The sequence below is a fragment of the Zalophus californianus genome, chromosome 13, assembly GCF_009762305.2.
Source record: "Zalophus californianus isolate mZalCal1 chromosome 13, mZalCal1.pri.v2, whole genome shotgun sequence".
Classification (NCBI taxonomy): Eukaryota; Metazoa; Chordata; class Mammalia; order Carnivora; family Otariidae; genus Zalophus; species Zalophus californianus.
The window spans coordinates 7,904,290-7,923,463 of NC_045607.1; the positions used below are offsets into that span (position 1 = coordinate 7,904,290).

The window sequence follows — 19,174 nt, forward strand, 5'->3', positions numbered from 1 at the left end:
GAGGCAAATGATGAGAACATCCTGGTGTTTGTCTTTCCTCCTTTTTCTTTTTCAGAGAGAACAACAAAATTTTTTTTTACTTAAAACACTTACTTGCAAAATGTGTATGTTTCTTAGGAAGAAGTTTGGAACTTACAGAAAAATACAAAAAAGAAAAAAAATCCCTCCAAATTGATATTCATATTTTATGTTCAGTAATTTAAATATTGCATGTTGCAAACATGGTTCACTGACAAAGCTTGTTGGAATCCTAGTGGAGCTGGTGGGGGGGAGGCCCTTAGGAACAGGGCCCTGAGGGATATATTTGCTTTGGGCAGGACCCCCAGCCTTCCCAGCTGGATGGTCATCCCCTGACCCCTGTGCCCTGCCTTGCAGGGTTCCAGGCCCGGCCAGAGCTCCTGGAGGTGTTCAGCACTGAGTTCCAGATGCGCCTTCTCTGGGGCAGCCAGGGTGCCAGCAGCAATCAGGCCCGGCGCTATGAGAAGTTTGAAAAGGTCCTCACTGCCCTGTCCCACAAATTGGAACCTGCTGTCCGCTCCAGTGAACTGTGACCCCCGCGGACCCCTCCCCTCTGCAGCTGCGGGCAGCAACAGGGACAGAGGAGCACAGACCTCTCCCCAGAGCACCCCAGAGACACTGTGATCAGCCCGAGAATGTTCTGGGCCCAAACCAGGATCTCCCTTGCACCTCCAGGTCCTGCATGGACCCTGGGCTCCATCCCACCTGTTACGTGCCCACCAAGTCTCCCTTCAGGAAGAACCGGAACCCTGTTCCTCCCTCCAGCTTCTGCTTCTCCCCTTCCTGCTGAGGTGCCCCGTGTTCGAGCCATGGGAGGGTCCTCACGCTTCCTCACTCTTCTCCGGGCATCTGCCCACAACGGACACCAAGGCCTCCACCCGGTTGTAAATATGTCTGTCTGTTCTGTAAATAGATGTACAGAAGCCATGTTCTTTCTTTCATATAATAAACTTTTATGACTCTTTCTTCTGTCTCTCAGGGGGCCCTGGTGGAAAGACTCCTCTTTCAGGTGAAAGGTGGAAAAATTCAATGGTAAATACTTATTTAGCACCTGGGACATTCCAGATTCTACCAGGAGCCACTGTTACAGCCAATACTAAAACCCAGTCCCAGTCCTGGAGGAGCTCACAGACCAGTGCGGGAAAGAAACAGCTAATTCCAACCAGGGGGAGAAATCCTGGCCAGCCCCTACTCCCACCCCGTTTCCTGCTTGGGGGAGCGCAGCAAAGGTTCCCACAAATGCACAACCAAGCATTCCAGGTGTTTGGAGTGGAAGGGCTTGTTGAAATTTAGGATTCCAACTCTCCCCCAGAAAATGGAACTGGAGGGAGAAGGGACTCTCCTGGGGTCACAGCAGCAGAATGAGGGAGGCTGGAACCTGGGTGTCCTGACCTGGAGTTCTTTCCCTTTTTCAACAGAGGGAACTACTTATTTCTTTTCAGGGTCCCAAAAAGCTTCATGCGTGCGTGTGTGTGTGTGTGTGTGTGTGTGTGTGTGTGTGTGTGTGTGCGCGCGCGCGCGCGTGCGCAGGGTGGGTGGGTCAGGGAATCTCTAAGAGGGGCCATGAAAGGAGTTCTCTTGATTCCATGGGTAGGAGAAGTAGGCAATGTGGATAAACACGATTCCCGTCCAGGCTGGAGGCCTGGGGAGCCTGTTCACTGAATATGAAACGTCTTGGGTCCTTTGCCTTCTGAATCCTTTGACCAAGAGAGGCTGGATAACAGTGCATTAGATCTTTGGCAGCAGCTTGACTTGGGTTCAGTTCTATTATTTACGAGCCTTGGACAGAGGCTTAACCCCTTGGATCCCAATTTCCTCCTCCATAAAATAAGGACAATAACAAAATCGATTCCTTAGGATTGATGTTAAAGCACTTAGGGCAGAGTAGCTGCTAGGTAGGGGACTGCCATGTTTCATACATAATGGATTACCAATAATCATTTATTGATCACTTTCCGAGTCAAAACACTTTATGTTCCTGTATCTCATTGAAACATCACCGTTTCTCTGTATGGCAGGTACTGTTATCATAAGACGTATAAGGCACCTAACACTAATGGCACCTAGTAAGTGCTCACCAAAAGCCCTATTACTGAGCGCTCTTTTGTCATATAAAAACAGAGCTTGGAAAAGGAGCTTTGCAAGGCTTAAGGTGCCGCACAAGTTTTTGCTACAGTTGTTACGTCACCCTTTGTGGTCATAATCCTTTATTATTCTTTCGGCGCTATTATGGTCTCCTAGTTACCGTGGCCACGGAAACGCGGCCCGCCGTCCTGGATTGGGACGGTTCGCGGGCTCCCCCTAGAGGCTACCTTCCGGTCCTGCTGCGGGACGACGGCTCGGGCCTTTCCGGGGGGAGCCGGGAGTTGTAGGCTACGGAAGGTGGCTGCCGCCCAGAGAGGCACGCCGGGAATTGTGGTCCCAGGGAGGGGCGGCTGGCCCAGACCCGGCTCCCGTCTCACCCGCATGGCGGCTGCGACTCGCGGCTGCCGGCCCTGGGGCTCGCTCCTCGGGTTGCTAGGGCTGGTCTCGGCCGCGGCCGCCGCCTGGGACCTGACTTCGCTGCATTGCCACTTCGGCACCTTCTGCGAATGTGACTTCCAGCCCGACTTTCAGGGTGAGGAGCTGCAGGAGCCCGGAGTGCAAGGGCCCGCGGACCGGGGAGCCCTCGGACTCTGGGGTTGCCCCCGGGCCACACCTGGAGGGTAGAACCGAGGCGCGGGACCCGCAGACTTTCGGGTGGCCCGGGCCGCAAGTGGGCCCGGCGTTGAGGGACTTGAGAGTCTTGAGCACTGGACTTGGGGCAAGGGTTTGGGGAAGCATGTTTGGGGGTCCAGGCAGAGCCCTGCCAGGATGGAGAGAGGCATTTGGCAGCAGGGCCTTGGGGGGAGGATTGGGCCTCCACAGTGGACCTGGCCATCAGGGGAGAAGCCTGCCTTGGGAATGGGCAGGAATGGGCAGGAAGTCTTGGGCCAAACCTGTTGACAGCTCACAGCCACTTAGAGCTGAGCGCAATGCAGAGGGCCAGCTGGTGGGGGCGCTGCCGAGCCAAGTCAGGTCTGAGGGTGGCTGCTGCGCTGCCGGAGTCCCCCAGGGCCCCACTCCCTTTCCAAACACAGTTTGTAAAACTGCCCGAGACACAGGGATCCCTAGACCAGGTTCCAGACATGACTTCCCCTCCCCCTTCTGTGGCAAGTGTGTGTCTTCAGCTCTGATACTGTCCTCCTTGTGGCCCTAGGTCTGGAGTGTGACCTGGCTCAGCACCTGGCCGGCCAGCACTTGGCCAAGGCATTGGTGGTGAAGGCACTGAAGGCCTTCGTGCAGGACCCAGCCCCCACCAAGCCACTGGTCCTCTCCCTGCATGGCTGGACAGGCACTGGCAAGTCCTACGTTAGCTCCCTTCTGGCGCACTATCTCTTCCGGGGTGGCCTCCGCAGCCCCCATGTTCACCACTTTTCCCCCATCATCCACTTCCCCCATGCCAGCCACATGGAGCGCTACAAGGTAGGCTGGTGGCATCCTGGACCACCATTCACCTGCATGTTGGGGTGCCAGACCCTAGGGAATGAATGAGTCCTGAGTCCTGGGGTGGGGGGGTGTTACTCGCTCCAGGCCACACAGCCAGTTGGAGCCTCAGCCCTCAGGACCCATCATGAACAGAGCTCGAGATGGACAAGGGACAGGGGATTGTATAGTTGCAGGTATTATGTATTGAGCACTTACCTTTGCCAGTCTGAGTTATCTTCTTTATCTTCTTTTTGTAAAGCATGGTCCCAATTTGAGGCTTGGAATAAGCATTTAGTAAATAGTAGCTCTTACTACTATCGTTGTCGATTGCAGGGTCCTTTCTAGGCTGGTCTGTTTCAGCTGTCAACATTATTGAGAAGGTTCAGGGAGCAGAAGGGAACCTTCCTCTTTTGTGGAAAGTAGGGGCTATCAAAGAAGGAGTCTTGAACAAGGCAGATATGAGGCCTGGGTTTGAGTCTCTGTGCGCTTGCTGACTTGCTGTGTGTGTGAGCTTGAACAAGTCTCTGACCCCTTGGGACCACAGTTTTGTCACCAGCCCCATGAAAGGATTAGTTCTTGCCTTCAGAAGAAGTCTGATGTGAGAGGAGTATCTCCAGGTGCCTTCAAACTCCTGCCTCTCCCCCGCAGAAAGATCTTAAGAGCTGGGTCCAGGGAAACCTCACAGCCTGCAGCCGCTCCCTCTTCCTCTTTGACGAGATGGACAAGCTGGCCCCAGGCCTGATAGAGGTCCTGCTACCTTTCCTGGGCTCCTCCTGGGTTGTGTTTGGGACCAACTATCGCAAAGCCATCTTCATCTTCATCAGGTGGGCCCATCTTTGCAGCAGCATGGTGCAGGGGCATTTGTCCAAGGTCTCAGCTATCCAGTCTTGGCCTGTGGTCCCACACCAGAGTACCTTTCCCCCCGGGGCCCAGTTGGGTTTTCCCAAAGCCCCTCACACTGGCTGTGACACTGTTATTCAAATTTTGACATTCTCAAAGCCCATTCTGGGCTCAGTCTTTGGGATCCTCACTGTTTCTTTGTGGAAGGATTTTTCCCTCTTTTGGGGCCAGGAGGACACGGACCTGGAAGATAGGACTAGAATTCTAGTCCCACCTCTAAGAGTTCTAGCTGTGTTTTCTTGGGCAAATCACTTCACCTCTCTGAACTCCCATCTCCTCTTCTGCACAGGAGGGCCAGTATTAATGCCCCACTGCCCTCCTAGAGGCTCGGGGAGGGAAAGTCAGTTAAGGGACCCAAAAGTGTTTTGTAAACTTTAAAGTGCATGGCACATATAAGTGAATTTCCAGGCATCATGGTTGGAGACACAGGCTCTGGAGAGGGGAAGTAGTTCCTATTGTGTGTTTTCAGTGGGCTTGGCTCCTGCTGGTACTGAGCTGGGTGCCCAGGCTCAGGTTGTATTGGGTGGCACATGGGAAGCAAGGGCCAAATCCCGCCCCCCCACGGTCTGAGCCGTGGCCCGCTTTCCCCATGGTTTCAGCAACACTGGTGGCGAGCAGATCAACCAGGTGGCCCTGGAGGCGTGGCGTGGCCGCCGGGACCGGGAGGAGATCCGCCTGCAGGAGCTGGAGCCCGTCATCTCCCAGGCTGTGCTGGACAACCCACACCGTGAGTTCAGCTTGGGAGGCCTCCCCGCCCCGGGGTAACGTCAGCAGGCCGAGGCTTCACACCCACATCCACTGGGCTGGGCCAGGTTCTCCCAGGGTCTGATGCGCGGCCCACTGACCCGGTATTTCTCAGCCCAGGCTTTGGCGCTCCTGGCTGTCATGCAACCTCCCTGAGCCCACCACAGACCCTTCCCACATTGCCCCTTCCTGCAGATGGCTTCTGGCGCTCAGGCATCATGGAAGAGCGTCTCCTAGACGTCCTGGTGCCCTTCCTACCACTGCAGCGGCACCACGTGCGGCACTGCGTGCTCAACGAGCTGGCCCAGCTGGGCCTGGAGCCAAGGGAGGAGGTCCTCCAGGCCGTGCTGGAGAGCACCACCTTCTTCCCTGAGGAAGAACAGCTCTTTTCCTCCAATGGCTGCAAGACTGTGGCCTCCAGAATTGCCTTTGTCCTCTGACTCTCCAGATGGCGTCCTTGCTCTCTTCTCCCTGGCCAGGCTGTGCAGGAAAGCCCTGGGGCCCCTGCACTCCTGGAGAGTGAGACCCAGAGCCCAAAGTGAAGATGAGGAGGCATGCTGGCTAGGCCATGGGACAGAGAGCCCTGGCCTCTTTACTGGTCTGAGGGTCTCTTGGCCTTTGCTTCCTTCCCTGGAGAAACCACTGGTGACCCCAGAACTTCAATGAGCCTTGCCGTTGCCCTCCAGCCTAAGCCTTCTTAAAATGTGAATTGTAACTCAGGGACTCTGGCTCATGGCTGCTCTCTCCCTCTTCGGATGGTTACTCTTGGCCCCTTGCTCTGGCACCATACTCTGAAGCCTCCATTGCACACCCTGTGTCCCAGTACTGTAAGGCCAGGCTGAGACTTCTCAGTCTTCATGAACAGAGGGACTCAAGCTGCCACTTGGGCCTGGTTTTTAAAGTCTTTAATTTTATAAGAGAACAAATACAATAAACTTAGCCATGGGACCAGAAGAATGTTGGCTGAGGTATCTAACTGCTCTGGAAGGAGGCTATTTTGCTGGGGGCCAGTGAGTGTGTGTGGGGGTTAGAATCTCTTCCATACCCAGCAAGAAGCGAGGGGGCTGAATGGCCCCTTCAGGGAGCAGTGTAACTGCTGGGCCAGTCTTGATTTTTCTGGGGTTCTGGTCAGGCCCTGGGTGGTCTGGGGTTTTCTGAGATTTGGGCTCAGTCCCTAGGTGACCTCAGTCTTGCTGGAACCCGGGCTTGTGTTCTGGCTCCAGCTCTGGGCAGCCGTGGTCTTGCTGGATCTTTGGCATTGGTCCTGAGTGGCCTCAGTGTTGCTGGGGCTCCAACTAGAATCATAGAAATCCTTGGTCTTGCTAGAACTTCGGATCAGTCCCCCGCTCCGACCATGGGTGGCAGCCTTACTGGGTCCCCAACTCCGGCCATGGGCAGCCTTGATCTTTCTAAGCCTCTTCCTTGGGCCCTGAGTGGCCTTGGCCTTGTTAGGCTTTTGTCTTGTGCCTTGGGTAGCCTCAGTCTGGCTGGGCCTCCAGCTCTGGCCCTGGGTGGCCTCAGTCTGGCTGGAACTCTGGCTCTGGCCCTGGGCAGCCTCCATCTTGCTGGGCCTCCGGCACTGGCTATGGGTGGCTTCCATCCTGCTGGAGCTCCAGCTCTGGCCCTGGGCAGCCTTTGTCCTGCTGGGCCTCCGGCTCTGGTCCTGGGCGGCCTCCTCCTTGCTGGGCTTCTGGCTCTGGCCCTGGGTGATTTTGGTCCTGCTGGGGCTCTGGCTCTGGCCCTGGGTGGCCTTGGTCCTGCTGGGGCTCTGGCTCTGGCCCTGGGTGGCCTTGGTCCTGCTGGGGCTCTGGCTCTGGCCCTGGGTGGCCTCCATCTTGCTGGGCCTCCGGCTCTGGCCCTGGGTGGCCTCAGTCCTGCTGGGGCTCTGGCTCTGGCCCTGGGTGGCCTTAGTCCTGCTGGGGCTCTGGCTCTGGCCCTGGGTGGCCTTGGTCCTGCTGGGGCTCTGGCTCTGGCCCTGGGTGGCCTCCGTCTTGCTGGGCCTCCGGCACTGGCCCTGGGTGGCCTTAGTCCTGCTGGGGCTCTGGCTCTGGCCCTGGGCGTCCTCCATCTTGCTGGGCCTCCGGCTCTGGCCCTGGGTGGCCTTAGTCCTGCTGGGGCTCTGGCTCTGGCCCTCGTCAGCCTCCATTTTGCTGGGCCTCTGGCTGTGGCCCTGGGTGGCTTTGGTCCTGCTGGGGCTCTGGCTCTGGGCGGCCTCCATCTTGCTGGGCCTCCAGCTGTGGCCCTGGGTGGCCTTGGTCCTGCTGGGCCTCCGGCTCTGGCCTTGGGTGGCTTTTGTCCTGCTGGGGCTCTGGCTGTGGCCCTGCGTGGCCTTGGTTTTGCTGGGGCTGTGGCTCAAGCTTAGGTCTTCTCTGTTCTCCAGCAGGTCTGAGGATAGAGTCTTCAGCAGTGAGGAGTTGGAGGATGTCACAGCAGTGGCTGAGGTGCTCTTGTATTCCTGGCAGATAGTGGACGTCTCTGTCTCTGAGATGGACATGGTCCTGACTGGGAAGGATGAGCCAAGAGCATCCGTTAGGCTGCCCTGCCCAGACAGCTCCAGGAAAAGGAGGTGTAGGCCTCACCCTTGCCTCTATTCCAGAGGCCTTGCATGGCCAAGGGGAAGGTCTGCCAGATGACGCCAGCCCAGCGCTCCTTGGCAACCCGAGCCCTGCAGGTGGGCCAGGGCTGTGGGATAAACGGGAGACACGGAGGGCTCACCAAGCCCCATTCAAAGTGAGGATTCTTCCTCCTGTTCTATAATCACAGAACTATAAGTAGCAGAGCCCAAATGCACACGCAGGCCAAGGAGTCTCTGACCCCTGACCTTTGCCTACTCTGCTGCTTTGGCTTACTCAGGCCTAGCGAGAGCACTGGGGACTTACAGCCGAAGACGGAGCCTGAAGAGGTCTGGTCGAGGTAGCTGTTGGACAGGGACCTCATCCTGCTGGGTGCAGGCTCCCACTGCTCCTCCTAGGGCAGAAGACAAGCGGGGCCGCTGTAGGCCATGGGAGGCCCTGGGCCAGCGGCTCAGAGCTCCTCAGGGGGCCCAGCTGGGGCCGGGCGGCACGAGAGGTGAAGACTGGACAGGAAGAGGAGCGGTCAGATTCGACCGGCAGGGCACTGTGAGAAATTTCGGTAGTGTTCAAGAGGCTGCTTGGGCCTCAGGTCTGCCGTCTGCAAAATGCAAATTAGTTTCACTGTGGGACAGTCCTCTGTAAACTGTAAAGCGCTGTACTCTGGGGAATGGCTAGTGAAGAACTGAGCTTTTTATGCTTACCATTCTATCCCATTTCACCCTCCCACATATCTGGGAGGGAGCTACCGTTTTTACCATTTCACGGACCAGAAACCAAGTCTCCAGGAGCCTAAGCAGCCTGCCCTTGACACTCAGCTAAGAAGCAGAGGAGCAGAGTTTGAATCCAGGCCTGTGGGACTCCACAGCCGGGCTCTTGGCTGCTGGCCGCCTCAGGCCCACTCACCCCTGCGGGCAGTGGTGGGTGTGTGGAAGCGGGGAGGGGGCAGGCAGAGTCCCAGCAACCAGCAGGCGCCGGCTCCACATCTCCCCGAGGGAGGGAGCTCACAATGACCTCGGGGCGGGGGGGACACAAAGTTTTGTATTTTTGTGTTCCAGTGTGAGCTAGAGAACTGGAGTGCTAGCCTTGCCCATTTACAGCAAGGGATGTTGGTCTTCCATCTACTTCATTTTCATAAAGTTTCCTTTGAACACAAAGGTACTTGCTGTCCATCAGCAGTTGAGTGGGCAGATTGCGGGACTTTCACAGGATGGAATTCTCAACCAGCGACGAGAACAAGCAGTCAACTTAGATGCATCTCACAAACACGCTTAGCGAAGCGAGTCCCGAGACAAGCGGGCACACTGTACTTGTCCACTGATGTGAAGAAACATGCACGTTCAGTTGTGATGTTAGGGATCAGGACAGCCTTGGGGGTGCACTGGGCTAAGGGAGGGGCCTAGCAGGGGGCATGAGGTGGCTTCCGGGGAGCTGGGAGTGTGTTCTTTCGATAGGTAATGGCGTCATGGGTGTACTTGGTTTGTGAAAATTCACCAGCTCACTCACTATTGAACTGTGTGCTTTTCTAGATTTATGTGACATTCAATAAAAAGTTCTTAGAGACGGATTTAAGAATTAAGAAAATCCTGGCACAAATGGCCAGTGCACACAGAATTTATGAAGGTGAGTGTGGCAAGGTGTGGGGAGGCCTCTCTGTGAGGAGTCCACATCCTCTTGCCGTTCCTCAAGGGTACTCCTTATTGATACCATCTCCATCTCACAGCAGAAGGACCCCAGCCCAAGTCACACAGAGTGGTGGCAGAACCAGGCCTGGATGCCATCCTCTAGCCAGTCTGCCTCCCTCAGCCCTGGCTCTGGCTACGCTCCACCCCAGACCTCAAGGGCTGTAGGCCCCAGCATGTGGTCCACTCACCTCTTCCTCCTCGTGGAGGGCCTCAGCTTCGTTTACAATTGCTGGCTCTCCCGTCAGGGTCTGGGGAGTGGCCTGGAGCTCTTCAGAGGTCCCCAACAAAGGCTTCCACCAGAACTGCAGGGCCCGCGCCTTCTGGCGCTCTTGTTCCCGCTGTCTGAGCTGCCTGCCAAGCCATGGCCCCAGAGTGCTGGGTAAGCCCCCCTGACTCAGCCCACCATCCCCAGGGTCCTGAGAGTGGCCTGAGGAGGCAGCAGGAGCAGGAGGAGCCTTGATGCCCAGCCATTTCCCACTCCTGGTCCGCGGCCCCCACTTGAGGAACTTGCCCCACAATGCCTCGAGGGATGCCAGCCTGCAGGCTGCTCTCCAACACCCGATTCAACTGCAGCCTGGCCAGGTGGGCCACCTGGCTGCAGAGCACCTCCTCCACCGACATGCCCGGGAAGAGGCTGGCCATCAGTGGGAGCACCTGCCAGGAAAGAGCCAGGTGTGGGCCAGGGCAGGGGACAGATGGTGTGGTGCTGCCCTGCCCTCGCAGAGCCCTTCTCAGGGCTGACGCGGGAAGGGTTTACCAGTTCCTGATTTTACAGGGCCAGACCTCCTTGCCCCAGAACTGGGAGGAGCCCGCGAGGAGGCCCACCAGGAGGGGGCGTCCTGACTAGGCCAGCCGTGGGTGTCTGAGCCCGCTCCTGCGGGTATGACAGCTAAGCATGTGCCCTGGGGCAAGGGTACTGACTTCTCTGAGCCCTGCCCTCCTCACAGGGGGTGAGGGGATAACGTTAGCAGTCCCGTGGGGCGCTGAAGAGGGATAAGCAGAGCAACGCCAGCTGAAGTGGCTGGAACGGTACCTGGCACGGCTCAAGTGCTTGGCATCGGCAGCTGTTAGTTTTGCTAGGGAACCAGACTTCTTTTAGGAACAGGGAGTATCTTTAGGCAATCACAAGTATTGACTCTGGAGCCTGCCCCCCCCGGCCCAGCAGGAACCTACCTTGGGTTGCTTGGGGCTGAGGAGGAGGACAGTGGCAACATCCAGGCGGGCCCCCAAAATGTTCTGTAGGAGCTGCCGGCTCCTGGCACGGTGCAGATAGTACTGGGCCTTCTGGGGGTTGTGCTGGATGGCCATTGAGAAGTGGCTGTCTGCCTTATGGAATTGCCTGCGGGACACAGTGGGCCACAGGCTGTTGTGCGCTGGGCCCCAGGCAGGGACATGGTGGCTCCTGGGCCCCACTGGGGAGTATGGGATAAATCAGGCTGGTCTCTGCTCCCCGACCTCCACCATGCCCCTCTGCTCTTCTTCTGCCAGCTACACTTTTTTGTTTTTAAGATTTTATTTATTTGACAGAGCTCAAGAGAGGGAACACAAGCAGGGCGAGTGGGAGAGGGAGAAGCAGGCTTCCCGCAGAGCAGGGAGCCCGATGCGGGGCTCCCTCTCAGGACCCTGGGATCATGACTTGAGCCGAAGGCAGACACTTAACAACTGAGCCACCCAGGGGCCCCTGCCAGCTACACTCTTAACGGCTCCAACACTTGTGCTAGTACAAGACCCCAGTGTAAGTGAATGTTTTTAATATCCTGTAGTAAGGAGGGCCTTTTGAGAATCTCACAAACCAAGCAGCTAAAAATGAGAAAATTAATTTGACTATGATTAAATCCCAAGTTACTGAGTAGCAAAACCACCGCAAAGGAAAGCAATAAATAGGGGAAATATATTTTCCCATAGAAGGCAGACAATAAACTAAGTTTCCTAGCCTACAAAGAACTCCTGTAACAACAACAACAAAAAGTTTTAATGAGCATTTATTATTTTTTTAAAAATCTTATTTATTTAAGTAGGTTCTAAGCCCAATGTGGGGCTTGAACTCATGACCCCGAGATCAAGAGCTGCATGCTCTACTGACTGAGCCAGCCAAGCACCCCTTCATGAGCAATTTAACAGCAAAACGGGCAAAAGGTTTGGGCCAGCCATAATGACCAGCAAACATGAAAAAGATGCTGGGCTGTGCTAGCAATTTAAACATGCAACATAAATCAACTGAGAGAGAGCATTTTTTTGCCTACTAGATTTGCAGAGTTGAAAACAGTCTTAACACCCTGCACTATGGAGGTTTGGGCAAACCAAGACTCTCCTTTCCTGGAGGAAGTTGACAGTGGCTCACTGTTTGTGGAGAACAACTGGATATTATTATGTTTTAAAACGTTAAATGTTCACACTGTTTAACAACAGTTTAGCTCCCAGCAATCTAATTATGGCATTACTAGTATAATGCATGAAAATGTACGTCCTGCATGCTCATTACGTTATAATAAAAAACAGAAAACAGCCCAATTAGTCATCAGTAGAGGGTTGTCTAAAGAAATGAGTTGTGGTCCTTCCACAGAATGGAATACTATTCAAATAATAAGAGAGAATGAGGTAGTCCTATATATATAATGACATTGGAAGTTAAAAAGCAAGTCAAAAAACAGTTTAGCATGACTAACTTTTGTAAACTGATAATAATTGTCAATATACGTATAGGAAACAATCTGGAGGGACCTTTACCAAACCTATGGGGGGGTTGGTGTTGGGAGACATATTAGAAGGAACGTTCAGGTTCTGAATTATGCATCATTACCAAACACGTCAGTTTTTTATAGAAAGCACAATTACCATAACAATATTCAGAAAAAAGTGAAGAATTTTTCCCGAAAACTTGAAAACTAAAACTGTTATTTAGGAGCCATACCTGGGGGAGCAGAGGATCTTTTTTTTTTTTAAAGATTTTAATTATTTATTCGAGAGAGAGAGAATGAGAGACAGAGAGCACGAGAGGGGGGAGGGTCAGAGGGAGAAGCAGGCTCCCCGCGGAGCAGGGAGCCCGCTGCGGGACTCGATCCCGGGACTCCAGGACTGTGACCCGAGCCGAAGGCAGTCGCCCAACCGACTGAGCCACCCCGGCGCCCCGAGCAGAGGATCTTGATCCAGGGGTCCCAGCAGGCGGCTCCATGCCAGCACCCCCAGCACCACCCCACCCCGCACCCCCGCGAGCCGCCCACAGCCCGCACCTGCTCCTCTGCTCGCAGAAGCCCATCCTCTCCTGCAGTAGGCCCATGCGCAGGTTGGCGCCCTCGTCCTGCGGGCTCAGCGCCAGTGCCTGCTGGTAGTCCGCCTCCGCAAAAGTCAGGTTGCCCAGCTGGAAGAAGCAATCTAGGGCCCGGGGGATGGACGCAGGGGCTGAGCAGGCCCCCAGCCCCAGTGCCCAGGAGCCCCAGCCCAGCCTGCTCCACCCTCTGGGGGATCCTGAGACCGGTGGCGGTGAACTCCCAAACTCCCCCTCCCGTGAGTGGTAGAGGGTGCCTGCCAAGGTTTTCCGTGCCTCAGGCACTTTTCCCCAGCCGCCTGATTCTGAGCATTTTGAAGAGACCGTAGCCGGTTTGTCTAAGGCAACACTTTGCAGAGTGTGTCCCCAGGACCCTGAGGCTCTTTCCCTCCTCCCTCCCTCCCTCCCTCCCTCAAGGGCCCAGCCGAGGCCTTAGAGGGGCAAGGGGCAGCCCCCACTCACCGCCCCGGTTGATGTAGAGGCCCTTCTCCTGCTGCTCGTCCTTGAGGGCCTTGTTGAGCAGCAGCACGCCCTCCTGGTAGGCACCCTGCAGGTAGCAGTGCACGGCGAAGTCATTGTAGGTCAGCAGCAGCTGCCGCTGAGCCTGCCGCACCATGCCTTCCTGGCTCTCACTCATCATGTCCAGCGCCTTCAGGAGGTCCTCCACAGCGGCATCAAACTCCTGGAGCCGGCGGTACATGGTGCCCCTATGGGGGAGGGACATGAAGGCCAAGGCACCCCCACCCACTGGGGCGGCCGGCCAGGACGCTGGCCACTCTGGGCCCTTCTGACCTGGGCTGGTGGCGTGAGGGCCCTCTCTTCACATGCTGGTTTGGGTGTGGGGCTGGCTCTGGATTACTACCCGGATAGCCTGCTGGTCATGGGTAGTTTTGCTTTACCCAGAAATAGCTTCCATCTTTCTTTTTAGGAAGTAGGTGCGTGCATGCCAACCTCTATGCTAAGGCCTTTTTGTACCTGGGACAGATGTTTCACCCCACTGTTTATATGAGAAAACCTAGACTCAGGAAAGGTACATGGCCCCAAATCATGTAATAAGTCCTGGGCGAGGGGTAGATTCAAACCCAAGCCTCGGCCACTGAGCTGGGCTGAGCTTCCCTGTGTGAATGCTCAGCAGGCTTGGGGGTCCAGGATTCCCAGGTGAACTAAAGTGGCTGCCTGCCCGTCCTCCAAGGGCAATAGCAGCTAAGACCTCTCCCTAGCTTTGACCCTAATGGGGAGTAGGGAAAGATTATTAGAGGCTACTTGGGGAAACTGAAGCCTGGGGAGGATCAAGTCCTCTTCTGAGACCATACAGCAGGACCCAAGATGGGTACCCCCCCCCCACACACAGTACCGGAAGAGGAAGAGGCTAGGGTCCAGAGGGTTGTTCTCGATGGCACAGTTGATGTGCTGCAGAGCATGCTGCAGCTTGCCCTGCACAGCTAGGATCCCAGCATCCTGACGCGCCTTCTGGGCTTGGTCCACCATCATCTGGAGCAGCACCTTGGCCTGTGGGTGCTTAGCATCCAACAGCAAGGCGCTATGCAGGTCTCGATGGCAGAGGCTGGGCTACGGAGGGCCAAGGATGGCATCAGGGTGGTAGGCTAAGCGGAGCTCTGCCCTCTCCCATGGAGAGGCACACCTCCAGACCATGTCACCCACCCTTGATGTCCCTGCATTGCTGTGCCACCTTTTTTGCCTCATGAAAGCAGCAGGGAACATTATGAGAAAATCCCATCCCAGGCCCCATCCCTGCTGGTCCCTTTCCAGATGTGACCTCAGGAGAGCCAGGTCAGCCTGGGTGCTTTCTGCTGTGGAATGGTGTTGCAGATGCCTCCTCCATGTAGGACCTCTAAGCTCACTCAAGGTGGGGGGAGGGTGTGTCCTCCTGACCATGACTGTCACATCCTCCCAATCCTCCCATGCATAGGTCCTCCCCAACTCCCCCGACCTTTAAGCCCAAGACAACTCTGACAACAGATGCAGGCCTGGGCCTGAGCAGAAAACATCCCCAGGCAAATACCTTCCACTGAGTGAACAAGTCTGTCAGTCAGTCAACAAAGAGTTTTAGCAAGCATCCTGTGTCCTGTAGGGTAATGGGTTGGACGGTGAGCAGGGCAAACAGTGTGGACACCAGTTGTGAGTGGAAGTCAGGAGGGGGAAGATGGCAGAGGCTTGGGACAGGGCTTTGGAGTAGGTGGGCTTGGGTTCAAGGGCAGCACCACAGAGAACTGGCTGTGTGACCTTGGGCAAGTCACCCAGGCCCTCTGGACCCATTTCCTCATCTGTGAAAAGAGGACAATGGGTTGTATCTACTCAGATGATTACCTCAAGTCGGAAAGACAAGCATGAGTCAAGTGCTTAGAACGTGCCTATGCATTACAGGGGCTGAGGTGGCAGGAGGGGCCAAACTCCCACAGTCAACAATTACCAATAATTACTAGTCTCCTGCCTTGGAAGGAAGCTCTCACTGACTCACTGCGGGGGGGCGGGGGGGGGCCCAAAAGCCCAGCCCCTAGCATAGGGAGGCTCAGGTTTCCAGCTACCCCCAGGATGCGCCACCTGGTGACTGAGGTGAACCCACCCACCTGAGTTTTCCCCTGAGTTTCCCAGCTCCCATGCACCAGGCCAAGCCTGAACACCAGGCATTGTTCCGGATCCCTCCCTTTCCCTCACGGCCTCCCCCATCCGTCTCTGCTACTGACTTCCAAAGGACTGTGGGACCAGCCCCTTTCTGGCCACCCTCACGACCGTCCTCGCCTCCCCCCTCCTCTCTGGCTGGACGGCACCCAGGGTCCCGGCCTCCAGACTTGCCCCCCCAGCCCAGACTCCCCCTGGCAGCCACAGGATCTTTCTAAAGCCCACTGCCCCAGAGAGCAACCCTTTGGAGGCCCCTGCTGCCCCCAGGAAGAAGTCAGGGGCCTCCTTGGTTCACAAAACCCTACCTGATGCCCTCTCATACCTGCAGTCCCTCCTCTCTTGTGACCCCAAGTCTCGCTTGTACCCACGCTGTTCCCTGTACTTTCTGGCTCCAAGCCCGCACAGTGAGGCAAATAAGGAGAGACAGGAAAGGAGGAGGAAGGGCCACCTTATCTAACGGGTCCTTGGGTGGCCCCTCACTGTGCCGCTTCCTGCACTTGTGAAATCATCCTCTGTGCAATTGTCTGCTCAAGGACATCTCTCTTGGGCTCTAACTCCCCTGGGGGTGGGGATGGCACAGGTTTCTCATCTTGTGGCTTCTGGGGGCCGACACAAGCCTGGCACAGAGCTAGAGCTGAGTGATAGCAGGACAACTATGCCAAGTAGCCAACAAAGGTCCCCACTACATGGGCGGCCTAATGGCCTTCCTTAATCTCAGAGTATGCTGGGGGCACCCACAGAGAGGAAGGGCCACCCCACCCCACCCCCCGCCCTCCCCGCTCTACCTTCCGGAAGAAGTTGTAGAGCCTGGCCCGGAGGATGAAGACATCGGCATTGGTCGTGCCAAGCTTCACCTCCTTGGTGACAAGCGAGAGGCAGTCCTGATGCTGTTCGAGGGCCAGGAGACAGGCCATGCTGAGGAGAGAGGGCAAAGATGCTCTGTTTGCAGGGCGGGAGGGGCAGGAAGGGGCTGCAGGGAGAACACGGCCACACGCCGGGCACTCACCATCGGTAACGGAAGCTGGCTTTCTCAGGCTGGAGCGCAGAGGCTTGCGAGAAGACTCTCAGGGCTTCTGGGAAGGCACGTTGCTCAAACAGGCACTGGCCCTGGGGACACAAGGGGCAGTCCCTTCTGCTTGTGACTCTGGCCCAGCAGCACCCACTAGCTACAGGGGGCACCCACTGGGGCAGGAGGGGAGAGAGACAAGAGCCAGGGATACAGCCCTTTAGATCTGGGAGAAACTTTAGGGGACAGAGACATGGAGATGGAGAGAAGGTGACAGAGATGGAGAGAGATACAGAGCGAGGGAGAGACAGCAGAGACAGAATTACACAGTTGGCAAGATAGCAATACAGAAACAGGAACAGAAACAGAAAACCTTAGACTTTGTTGGTATTTTGTAGTTTGGTAATTTTATTTTGAATTGTAAATGGGGGAATGCTATTACCTTTTTAGTGCTTAGAGCCTCTAGATGCTAGATTTGTGTGGTCCAGGACAGCAGCCACTCGCTTCATGTGGCTATACAAGTTTTAGTTAATTAAGTAAAATTTAAAAATCAGTTCCTCACTCACTATATTTCAAGGGCTCGGCAGTTCCACGTGGCTAATGGCTACCAGATAGGACGGTGCAGAGTAGACCACTATCATCGCTACAGAAAGTTCTACTGGGCAGTGCTGCAGAACTTTATCCAGCCCTGGTGGTAAACCATCTCTGGAGGTAGGAGAGGTCATGAGAGGCGCAGCAGGTACAGACTCAGACACGGGGACTAGAAGGTCCCTAGAGAGACAGAGCTGGTCCCAGGAGCAAGGAAACCCCCCTCCCCCCCCCCCCACACACAGCTGGAGGGAGAGCCAACTGGCTTGGGTGTGAGATGGCCACGGTGGGCGGGCCTGCAGCAGCCCAGGGCACCTGCAGGTAAAGGACCAAGGTAAGCCGCTCCAGGTACTTGGTGTTCTCTGGCTGGAAGGAGTAGGCCCTTCGCAGGTTCTGGGCAGCCGAGGAGAAGTCACAGAGTTGGATGTAGGCCTCGGCTCGTAAAGCGTAGAAGTCTACCTGAGGAAGAGGGCACCCAGGCTGCTGTCCCCTCTCCACCACCGTCTGCTGAGGCCTGATGCTCAAGGATCAGAAGGGACTTGGTGGCCCCGAGAGGAGGAGCCTGGCAGGCAGGACAGTGAGGGCAGAGTGTCAGCAACCACCTGCACCCACCCCCTCACCAGGTGGGAGTCCAGATGGAGGGCACGGGAAAACAAGAGGACAGCCATCTCCCAGTCCTCTCTCTCCAAGCACTGCAGGCCTTGGTGGTAGCTGTAGGGGCAGGGGGGCACAGGCAGAGGGGCTGGCCCCGACTTTGACCAACCCAGGGCATACAGCTGTGGCCGCGGGAGTGGGTTGGGAGGAGGGGGGACGTGGGTGGAGATCCAGGGTGGGGCCGGTAGACAGAGACCCAGGGAGAGGAGCCTGGTATTCTTGGAGCTCATCCCGGCCAGCCGCCTTTCGTCTGCTGAGGCAGAAGAGCCCTCTTATACAGCTGAGGTCACTGAAGCCCAGAGAGGGAGGGTAAGTGACCCAAGGCTGTAGGGCACGCCACTCGCTGTGCAGGGTAGGAACCTGGGACCCTAGGACAAGGTAGTGACTCACTACTCCCTGACTTTGAGGGGCACTGTTAATCCCGTGACCTTCGGTTTTACATCATCCAAGTTCTGGAACACCTGGCTGCTCCCAAAGATGCGCTGTAGGGTTCCCTTTGGGACTGGAAACACCCATGGCTTTGGGATGGCCTTTGATGGAGCCGGGTCAAGCTCCAGAGCATCCTAGAACCAAGGGACAGCAAGCTGGGGCCGGCCTCAGAGAGGACCCCCGCCCCTCTTACACACTCTCCTCAGCTGTTTTACAGGACGGACGAGGGCTGGAAACGAGGCTGGCAGGAGGCACAATTTGGGTTCTGGTGGCAGTCCCAGTCCCATTCCCCTTAGGGATGTTCCAACTTCTCTCTCTTCCGTCCTGCCTCTCTCCCTCTCCTACGGTCAAGGTCAGGGGCCAGAGTTCTTACACTCACACTGCACTCTGCTCTCCTTCCGGTCCCCCGTCAGCTCCACCTCCAGTTCCCAAACTCCCAAAACTCTAATGTCTCCAGCTCAGGCCCTACCTCAAGCTGCAGGCCCAGGAGGTCCCGCAGCCCCTTGCCTCTCCTGTGGAACCCTCATGCCCAGCAGGGCAAATTGAACACCTCACCTGGCTTCTGCCCCAGGCTTTCCCACCTTGGTGACTCCACCTTTTCAGCCAGTCACCTCTGTCCTATCAGTTCTCATGTTCTGTCTGTCCCACTTCCTAAAGATCTCTTAGATCCCTTCTCTTCTCTCATCCTCTCGTCTGGGCCAGTGCCCCCTCTGCCCGGACACCAGCTCCGGCCAACTCTCCGACCTCCCCAACCGCTCACACGTCTCAAGCCCTCGCTTCTCGGCACTGCGGCCAGGGCCTTCCCTGAATCGCACAACTTATCCTGCCTCTCCTGTACTTGAAACCTTTCCTGCGAACTCAGCCTCGGCCTCCTCTCTCCTGACCCTCTCCCGCACCTCTCTGGAGTTTGTCATGAATTCCCCTCCGAAGGGAGGACCTCTTGAGGTCCACTCCCACCGTTGCCAGGCACCATCTCCCAGACGCCCACAGGCTCCGCCCCCTCAGGCCACGCCTCCGGGATCCAAGGGTTGTCGGAGCCGAAAGGAGGTTAGCAAACTTATCAGCGGGGAAGGCCGAGGCTACGTCAGGGAGAGGACTTGCCAGGCTTCCGCAGCGTTGCAGAGGGCCACAGGAGCCAGAACAAGGCTCCCTCCTCCCAACCCGGAGG

At 56.3% G+C, this 19,174-nt stretch overlaps 3 protein-coding genes across 15 annotated transcripts in view; 2 read left to right on the forward strand and 1 right to left on the reverse strand.

Annotated features, from left to right (window-relative positions):
* The window catches only part of SH2D3C (SH2 domain containing 3C), a 29,366-nt gene extending 28,283 nt beyond the window's left edge, over positions 1 to 1,083 (forward strand). For 2 of the 3 annotated variants that reach the window (XM_027614773.2, XM_027614774.2), the window contains one exon: positions 376 to 1,083. In XM_027614773.2, the coding sequence (XP_027470574.1) occupies positions 376 to 551 (176 nt within the window). In that variant the 3' untranslated portion in view covers positions 552 to 1,083. The remainder of the gene's footprint in view (positions 1 to 375) is intronic. The other variant, XM_027614775.2, reaches the window with a different exon arrangement.
* A 1,265-nt stretch (positions 1,084 to 2,348) lies between these two features.
* On the forward strand, positions 2,349 to 6,287 carry TOR2A (torsin family 2 member A). Of its 3 annotated transcripts, none has more exons than XM_027614777.2 (5): positions 2,349 to 2,635; positions 3,257 to 3,522; positions 4,174 to 4,349; positions 5,025 to 5,152; positions 5,290 to 6,287. In XM_027614777.2, the coding sequence occupies exons 1-5, from the start codon at positions 2,485 to 2,487 to the stop codon at positions 5,607 to 5,609; spliced, it is 1,041 nt and encodes a 346-aa protein (XP_027470578.1). In that variant the 5' UTR covers positions 2,349 to 2,484; the 3' UTR covers positions 5,610 to 6,287. The 3 variants fall into 3 exon arrangements, with proteins under 3 accessions (XP_027470578.1, XP_027470579.1, XP_027470580.1); XM_027614778.2 differs by having other exon boundaries at positions 2,361 to 2,635; positions 5,365 to 6,279; XM_027614779.2 differs by lacking the exon at positions 3,257 to 3,522 and having other exon boundaries at positions 2,499 to 2,635; positions 5,365 to 6,279.
* Positions 6,288 to 6,312: 25 nt separating this feature from the next.
* Positions 6,313 to 19,032, reverse strand: TTC16 (tetratricopeptide repeat domain 16). Of its 9 annotated transcripts, XM_035723493.1 has the most exons (14): positions 18,903 to 19,032; positions 17,968 to 18,140; positions 17,544 to 17,634; positions 17,239 to 17,382; positions 16,336 to 16,436; positions 16,115 to 16,244; positions 14,044 to 14,258; positions 13,152 to 13,396; positions 12,655 to 12,796; positions 10,598 to 10,763; positions 9,936 to 10,078; positions 9,613 to 9,775; positions 8,049 to 8,136; positions 6,313 to 7,671 (listed from the first exon to the last, which is right to left on the reverse strand). In XM_035723493.1, exons 1-14 carry the CDS (start codon positions 18,918 to 18,920, stop codon positions 6,344 to 6,346), a joined length of 3,147 nt encoding a protein of 1,048 aa, XP_035579386.1. In that variant the 5' UTR covers positions 18,921 to 19,032; the 3' UTR covers positions 6,313 to 6,343. The 9 variants fall into 9 exon arrangements, with proteins under 9 accessions (XP_035579386.1, XP_035579388.1, XP_035579387.1 ...); XM_035723495.1 differs by lacking the exon at positions 17,544 to 17,634 and having other exon boundaries at positions 18,039 to 18,140; XM_035723494.1 differs by lacking the exon at positions 17,544 to 17,634 and having other exon boundaries at positions 18,006 to 18,140.
* Between the last annotated feature and the right edge of the window lie 142 nt (positions 19,033 to 19,174).

What these genes read in the sequence shown, in the direction of transcription:
- TOR2A (XM_027614777.2), top strand. Translation starts at nt 2,485, where the DNA reads ATGGCGGCTGCGACTCGCGGCTGCCGGCCCTGGGGCTCGCTCCTCGGG. An exon ending in CTTCCAGCCCGACTTTCAGG is followed by an intron (nt 2,636 to 3,256) that starts GTGAGGAGCTGC and finishes TTGTGGCCCTAG; the next exon opens with GTCTGGAGTGTGACCTGGCT. An exon ending in GCCACATGGAGCGCTACAAG is followed by an intron (nt 3,523 to 4,173) that starts GTAGGCTGGTGG and finishes TCTCCCCCGCAG; the next exon opens with AAAGATCTTAAGAGCTGGGT.
- TTC16 (XM_035723493.1), bottom strand. An exon ending in CCTTGGTCCTTTACCTGCAG is followed by an intron (nt 16,437 to 17,238) that starts GTGCCCTGGGCT and finishes TTGTGTCCCCAG; the next exon opens with GGCCAGTGCCTGTTTGAGCA. An exon ending in CCTAGCCTCTTCCTCTTCCG is followed by an intron (nt 13,397 to 14,043) that starts GTACTGTGTGTG and finishes CCTCCCCCATAG; the next exon opens with GGGCACCATGTACCGCCGGC.